At 43.4% G+C, this 8,105-nt stretch overlaps 1 protein-coding gene across 2 annotated transcripts in view; it reads right to left on the reverse strand.

The window, feature by feature from the left end:
• Positions 1 to 1,438: 1,438 nt before the first annotated feature.
• Positions 1,439 to 8,105, reverse strand: part of RBM47 (RNA binding motif protein 47) — a 221,160-nt gene continuing 214,493 nt past the window's right edge. The window contains exon 8 of one of the 2 annotated variants that reach the window (XM_007453037.1): positions 1,439 to 4,217. In XM_007453037.1, coding sequence (XP_007453099.1) covers positions 3,984 to 4,217 — 234 coding nt within the window. In that variant the 3' untranslated portion in view covers positions 1,439 to 3,983. The remainder of the gene's footprint in view (positions 4,218 to 8,105) is intronic. The other variant, XM_007453038.1, reaches the window with a different exon arrangement.

The following is an 8,105-nucleotide window of genomic DNA, read 5'->3' on the forward strand; positions in this document are numbered from 1 at the left end:
ACCGAATCTGTCCATGTCCAGGGTCAGTGTGTTTGCCGTTCGAAAGTATCTGGGACTTGGAGTCTGAGCACAGATTTCTGCCCTGGTTCCTACCAGCTGTGGGACCTTGGCCGGTCACATATCTGCTCTGCGTACCTCACTGAGTTCTTGTGAGGTCCCGCGGCAATGGAAGCCAAAAGCCTAATGAATCACCCAAGCAAAGCTTTTATCCCCACCCAACACACTATTTACCTGCTTATTTTGTCTGTGTTCTCCCACTGGAATGTAAGCTCTATGTGTGCAAGGTTTTGTTGGTTTTGTTGATGCTGTAGTCACCGCAGCTCCTAGAATAAAGCCGGGCAGGGCAGCATCTAGTAGAGGTGTAATATGCATTTTGTAGGACTGTTAATTCTTTTTCTGACAAGAGCAATCAAACTCTGATTCTGCAACTTGAAAAGCATCTGTACTCTTCTCCTAGAACAAGGAGTCAGCAGATCTTGTCCCCCTTGAAAATACTGGCTAATGATCTGTCATCCTGGGAAGTTCCCTGGCCTCTTCTGCCTCTGAACGAGCCTTTTTCCTTTTAAGAGGAAGCAGGAAGTTGGAATTCTAAGAAATCTGGGTCGGGAGGCCATGACCCAGGCTGCTCAAGACTAAGAAGGTAAAATTCTTTTTTTTTTTTTTTCTTTTTTTTCCGGAAAGCGGGCCTCTCACTGTTGTGGCCTCTCCCGCTGCGGAGCACAGGATCCAGACGTGCAGGCTCCGCGGCATGTGGGATCCTCCCGGACCGGGGCACGAACCCGTATCCCCTGCATTGGCAGGCGGACTCTCAACCACTGCGCCACCAGGGAAGCCCAAGGTAAAATTCTTAATCGACGGCAAAGCCACGTGGGGCAGTTTTTAGAGGTAATTCCATGGACAACCTACCAGTTTCCCTTGAATCATTTGATTGGCTTTGCTGATGGACCCTACCTGAAGTTAGTGATGATCGATCTCTAGAGAAAAAGGCAGTACCCCTGCTAATCTTGTTGGGTGCTGTGAAAAAGGTGAAACAGAGGGCTTTGGTTTCCAATGCGGTGACCAACATTAGGTCACCCCGGCACTTTCATGAGGCCACCAAACAACTCAAGCTCACATCAACTGCCTCCATGTAGATTTCTGAGTGTAAAGCTCTTGGGATCATAAACAAACCAGTACCGAGAACAGTGACAGGCTTTGCCACATCCCATTCTAATCCAGATGCTGAGTAGTAGTTGAGTGCTCAACTTTCTACCACCTGGGCACCTGGGCAAAAATTTACAATTTTTACTATGTGCCTCATCTTCCTTAGTAATTCCAAATCACAGATATGATTTTCTCCAGCTGAAAATAATGAACTAGTCAGTTCTTTCTATGCTGTAAGGGTTATTCTAGTTTTGTTCGGAAAAAAAATGTGTATAAAGAAAAACACAATTTAAAATAAGGTCTCGAAATTGCTTTAAAGAAAGCTTTATTTACTACATACATCCTAAGAATGTATTGTAAATGAAGCAAGATCTAAATAAACTTAAAAGCTTTTCAAATACAATGCAACTAAAGATAACAACTAAACTGCTAGCATGTTTGAAAACAGAGAACTCGAAAGTTTGTTTTTTTTTAAACATTTATATAGTTTGTTCTTAACCCTAAAAAAAAGTTCACATTTCAAGTTACAAACTTACCTCAGTAGTGTACATATGTGAAATGTTTTTCAAACAACAGGAACAGACAGACCATAGGTAGGTAGGAGGCTCACTGATACTTAACGGGCTATGTCAGCAACGTTTATTTTTAAGGTAGTTTGGTAGTTGCCATGTTAAGACACCATTTTTTTCCTTTTTCTTTTTTGCAAATAATTTACAGGCACATGTAAAATACAGTAAGACCCCTGGGTCAGTCTCATCCAGTGAACCTCTGTGATAATTAATCCTTCACTGGAAGGAGAGTAGGAGAGTACTTCTTTCATATAAAGTCAAAGGATGGGGACCTAATCCAAACTGCATTTTGTTGGATTACTCATTACAACAGATTTGAGTTTGGATGCAGTTTGCTGGGTACAGAATCAGGAACATTGCACAATTACTTTATGTCATTTAAGAACGATGGAAAGGAAGTTTAGGAATGTTTAAAGGCCTTCGCAGGCACTCAATAATTTTACAGAATAGTTAAATAAATATTGCTTATATATAAAAAATTCAACCCACCCTAAGATGAGGGAAAAGAGGCCATTTGGGAATCTCTTAATTTAAAATGTAAAACAAAACTAATACGTTTGCTAAGGGCACTATCCTATTATTAATCCACAATAAGAATGCAGCCATCAGCAAAATTCAGTGAGTAGAAGGTTTGATGGAATCTCCAATATGTCATAAAAACACAACTGTGGCCGTGCCATCTATTGCACACCTCACTTCCTTGATAGAACCTTTAAAAAAAAAAAAATTCCAAGTTGGTGTATTTCCTAAAGTAGATGACAATCTTAACATTTTACTGTATTTTACATTCACTCTGCTAAACAAAGGCCTTTAAACAGGCACAAAACACTGCAACAATACATTTACTTCCTACTAAAACAAAACTGTTCAATAACATTGAAATAAAATGGTTTCATTTTGCATTCAACTAGGTACCATGAACTTCTGCAACATAAAACAGCTAAAAACAAGGATTAGGAGATATTTACAAACTATCTGTTACTCCTGCAGGTCTCTCCTCCTCCTCCTCCTCCTGGCTGTGCGTGCCCCAATTCAGTTCGCCTGCCACCTGCATGGCAACGGAGGGAGGCCCCGTTCAAGAAACATGGTATTTCCAACACCGTGACAACCACAGACATTTCGCATGAAACATGATAAGGCAACTAGAAGCATATCTGCCGACAAGAGTCTTTCAGGGTCTTGTCTACAATAACATTCTCTGTCTCTACAAACTTATACTTCAAAACAAATATAATAAAATAAAAGCATTAGGAAAGGAATGAAAGTTGTATATTGGACACTTAAATAGCTATGCAAAGATGTCTTATGCAAACTATTAAAATCTTGTGCTTACACATACTCTGCTATTGAAAATACCTCCCAACCAAACCAAACGACCCCCCAAAACCAAAAACCCATAACAAAAAACCCCAACAAAAAGAAGTATAAAAGTCATCAATGTTTTCTCTGTCAGAGTAATGCATTTGTCCTAGACTTGCCAAACACGAAGGTGGGACTGGGAACAGGGGGACAGGGTGGCTAGTGGGTGGGGAGAGAACCTATCTAAGAGCAAAGGCACTTGGAGAAGGAACAGGGACCCAGGGTGATGGTGGCAGGTGAGAGAGCTTTCCAGTGTTTGGACTCAGAAGTGTGACAAGTCTTTCAACGTTGGCTTAAGGAGAGGTCGAGTGTTTAAAAAACAGAACCGTCATGGATAACACATAGTAACACCCGTCAACTTTTAATTCCAGCAGAAATAGAGGTTTCACTCATTTTAAAATTGCACTTTCCAGTATAACTTTTAAAATAACGTTTTATGTAGTATTTTTAAAGCACTATTGTTTGTAGCTTTAAATATTGAATATATTTTTCAAAATAGTTCCCTAGCTGCTCAAGTGTGCTTTTTAATATATAGTTGATATATTTACTATTGAAGGTACTACAAAATAGAAATCTCTGGAGTGCAGAAGTTAAGAAAATAACCTTCATACTGAAAATATATCCTCAAAAATACAAAAACGAAAACCTCTATACAAATGTACTACAGCGTACAAATTTTTAAGAGATGGTGTTTAAGGCACAAACCATTGCAAGCCTCTTAGAAATATACAAACACAGGTCTGCTAAATTGAAAACAGTCTTAAAAAAACTAGTGAAAACTTCATGTATATAAAATATTCCAGTATGGTATCTGATAACATTCTTCACGTTTGGGTTTTGTGTGTGCTAACCCAACACGTTCTTTCTTCATAAATAGTAAAGTGTTCCTTCAGTGGTCGTGGTGGGTGGATCTCAGTAGGTCTGGTAGACGTCGTGGATGGGCACCTGGATAGCAGTGGCGGGGAAGGCCTGAGGTATGTAGCCTGCGTACCCGCTGTAGACGGCGGCCGCCGCGTTCTTCTGCAGCGTGGCGATCGTAGCTGTGGTCGGAGCAGCAAATGGCACATAACTGGCCCCATAGATCCCGGCAGCGGGAATTCTCTGAACGTTCGGAGCCACCGTGTACACTGGAGTTATTGGGCGGCCCTGAGGAGGGAGAGGAAGAATCCTTACTGAACATGTGTAGCTACTTATCCATTCATTCACTGATTCATTCAACTCCCAGGAGTCTGGAGGAGAAACAGACAGAGAAACAAAAGTTGCCATTCTTGGGCTTCCCTGGTGGTGCAGTGGTTAAGAATCCGCCTGCCAATGCAGGGGACTCGGGCTCGAGCCCTGGTCCGGGAAGATCCCACATGCCGCAGAGCAACTAAGCCCGTGCGCCACAACTGCTGAGCCTGCACTCTAGAGATGGCGAGCCACAACTGCTGAGCCCACGTGCCGCAACTACTGAAGCCCAGGCGCCTAGAGCCTATGCTCCACAACAAGAGAAGCCACTGCAATGAGAAGCCTGCGCACCGCAATGAAGAGTAGCCCCCGCTCGCCGCAACTAGAGAAAGCCCGCGCGCAGCAACCAAGACCCAACGCAGCCAAAAATAAATAAATAAATTTATTTAAAAACAAAAAACAGAAGTTGCCATTCTCAGGGCAAAAAGGCAGAGGGGTAGACAAACAATAACTGCAAGGGAGTGAGGCAGGAGCCATTAAAGTAAGGTGAAGTTGCATCCTCAAGTCTCATTTGAATTCAGCTGGTGACACTGATGGAATTGGAATGCTCAGGGAAAGTTCCAATGCTCTGGAATCTTCTGCCCACCATTCCACGCAATCAGCCTATGCCCCAGAGTGAGCTAGAGATGGGAGTTGAGGTCTACCGTTTACTCAGTTGATCTCACTGCAACTAAGAAGAAATATTTTTCCTGAAATACATGCCAGCTGCCTCAACTCATACTTAACTGAAGAAACATGATGTTTCAAGAACGGAGAGAAAGAAGCATAGTCTGTGACAACTTTATGGAACAAAGTACACAGACCTCCAAAGGGTCAGCTTCTTAAGCTGTGACCTAAAAAGATTGTGACCAGACACGATTTTCAGCAAATGTGATCTCTTCAACCATCCCCCACCTAAGATATGACACCACTATATAAACAAATGGCTGTAGAGGCTTCGAGAAGGAGCCAACTAACTTGAGGAGCCAGAGAAAGAATCTCAGAAGTGGAGACATTTGAGCTGGGTTCTGAAGAATAAGGTGGGGTTTCCACAGGAGGAGGAAGTGGGGAAAGACAAGCTAACTGAAGCTGCCTCACTGCAGATGCCATGCTGGCTCTGAAAGTCCCTGCTGCTTCCTTCCCTCCATTTGAAAGTGTAACATACCATGTTTTCAGAACAAATAGGAGTATGCAGGGAAGACTGTGGTTCAGTATTTCCCGAAGTGTTTGCTATGGAGCTCGTTCTCTGAGCTGCTTTATGGAAAAGTAGATAGATGTTTGGTAAAATAAAACACATTTAACAAAACATCTGGTGCACCTTGTGTTTCATAGAATGCCCTCTAGTACGTGCTGCTGTGGTCTCCTTGTCTTAATGTATCTTTAAAATAAACAATTCAGGATATGTGAAATGGAGAATCAGGTTTTAAAAAATTACTTCTTCCTGGATTTTTATAAAGGAATTACTTAATCTTTCCTCTACAATACCTGCAAATCAGAGTCACAAAATTATGTGCAAAGGAACTTCATAACCTAAGTCATTTCTTTCAACTGTAACCACAATAATAATTATAGTAAATGATAACAATAACAGAGATTATAGTCTGCTAGGCACTATTCTAAGTGCCTTATTTGTACGATGTTATATTTCTTTGAAAAATATTTTTTTACCTATTTCTTTTTATTTATAAATTTCTTTTTTGTTTATTTTTGGCTGCGTTAGGTCTTGGTTGCTGCGCACGGGCTTTCTCTAGTTGCGGTGAGCGGGGGCTACTCTTCATTGCGGTGCGCAGGCTTCTCATTGCGGTGGCTTCTCTTGCTGCAGAGCACGGGCTCTAGGCACGCGGGTTTCGGTAGTTGTGGCTCACGGGCTCAGCAGTTGTGGCTCGTGGGCTCTAGCGCACAGGCTTAGTAGTTGTGGTGCCCGGGCTTAGTTGCTCCATGGCAATCCTAACCACTTCACCACCAGGGAAGTCCCGGTGACACAGCTTTTAAGCAAGGGGATGTGTGACTCTGGAGCCTGTGCGTTTAGCCTTGCATTATCCTGCCTCCTACAATGCAGTCACAACGAATATCTTATTAGAAACGCTTTACGACCAGGCAGACAATCTTTGGAAGTGGGAAGACTGTGGTTTACAGCAAGACAGCAAGCCATCTTTTCCAAATGTGTGGCCATCCCTTTAATGACAAATGCACAAAGGGAAGGAATCACAGGGAAGGTGACATCTGAGAAAAACCTTTCCATGTGCTACAGTGCAGCCCAACACCTGGGCTCAGGTGAGCGCAATGGGGTTGGGCTGAGCATAGGAGTTGGGGAGGGGGAGAGAAAAAGCCCTCAAGTTTTGCTCCTCTCAAAAAACGAATGGTTATCTTTGCTCTACCTATACCACCGACTTGTCGTGAAGACTGAGAACACTTTGAGAAATAAATGTGAAAAAATGATCGTCTATATCTGCAAGTTTTTTTTAATTGCTTGCAAAGGCTATATGAAACTTTGGATATAAAATGGCTAAACAGGAACATCCCTGAGCACCTGCAAAACAGAGGAGGAAGATCGAAGGTGTTCCCCAAGAAGGTTCTGGAAGCCATGCTGGGAACTGATTTCCAGTGTTGCTCTACTCCAGAAAGTTTTCTATTTACCGACCCATGGAGCTTAAAATGCTCCTTGGGAACTTCCCTGGTGGCACAGTGGTTAGGATTCTGCGCTCCCAGGGCAGGGGGCCTGGGTTCGATCCCTGGTCGGGGAAATAGATCCCACATGCATGCTGCAACTAAGAGTTTGCATGCCGCAACCAAGGAGCCCGCCAGCCGCAACTAAGATCCGGCGTAACCAAATAATAAAAATTTAAAAATAAGCAGTTAAGTGAGAGACAACAGACTCTGCAAGTCACCTCCAACAATCATTACCTCTGCTGGCTTTTAGTGCCTTTGTTTCCAGCTGAACCCAAAGAGTTGACTGAGAACACAGAGGCGGCAGAGAACATAGAGGCGGCAGAGGACTGAACGTGTCGGAGAACCCAGGTCAGTGAACTCGAGGCAGGACACAGAGTACTTAGACCTGAGGGAGAGTGGCAGGGCCACACACACTCAAAGAAGCCATCCCCCCATTACAAAGGAAGTAGCTCCTGGCATTCTGCAGAATATAGTGGAGGAGGAAACAATCTCCACAGGAATCAACTGCTAATGACAGCACACTGAACAAATTCCCAAACCACAACTTCGTGTAAAGACCCCACGGCAGCACCCAGTGCAGACTGACATAAGATAGAAACAGTCTGCATTCCAGGATGTGATCATGAAGCCTGGAACTTGGGGTCCACCAGAACCGTGACCATGCAGTAAAGACCAAAGTCCACGAGTTTCTTAGTAAAGAGGAATTAGAAATTATTAGCAGAATTCCACTAAGTAATGCCTATAGGTTACTGTATATATTTATAGTCAGGCCACAGGAGTAACTACTTTGTGAGTCATTTCCAACCTATTCCTTTTTTTTGGCTTTTTGCAGTTAAAGAATACTTGACGATACATTGATAAATAAACTTCACATGGCCTGACCCTTTCTGAATACTGCAGTCAAGACTGGGGCTCAGGGCTTCCCTGGTGGCGCAGTGGTTGGGAGTCCGCCTGCCGATGCAGGGGACGTGGGTTTGTGCCCTGGTCCGGGAACATCCCACATGCCACAGAGCGGCTGGGCCCGTAAGCCATGGCCGCTGAGCCTGCGCATCCGGAGCCTGTGCTCCGCAACGGGAGAGGCCACACCGGTGAGAGGCCCGCGTACCGCCGAAAAAAAAAAAAAAAAAAAGGAAAACGTTTTAAGTAATAAAATAAATA

The sequence above is a fragment of the Lipotes vexillifer genome, unplaced genomic scaffold (genome assembly GCF_000442215.2).
Source record: "Lipotes vexillifer unplaced genomic scaffold, Lipotes_vexillifer_v1.1 scaffold1272, whole genome shotgun sequence".
Classification (NCBI taxonomy): Eukaryota; Metazoa; Chordata; class Mammalia; order Artiodactyla; family Lipotidae; genus Lipotes; species Lipotes vexillifer.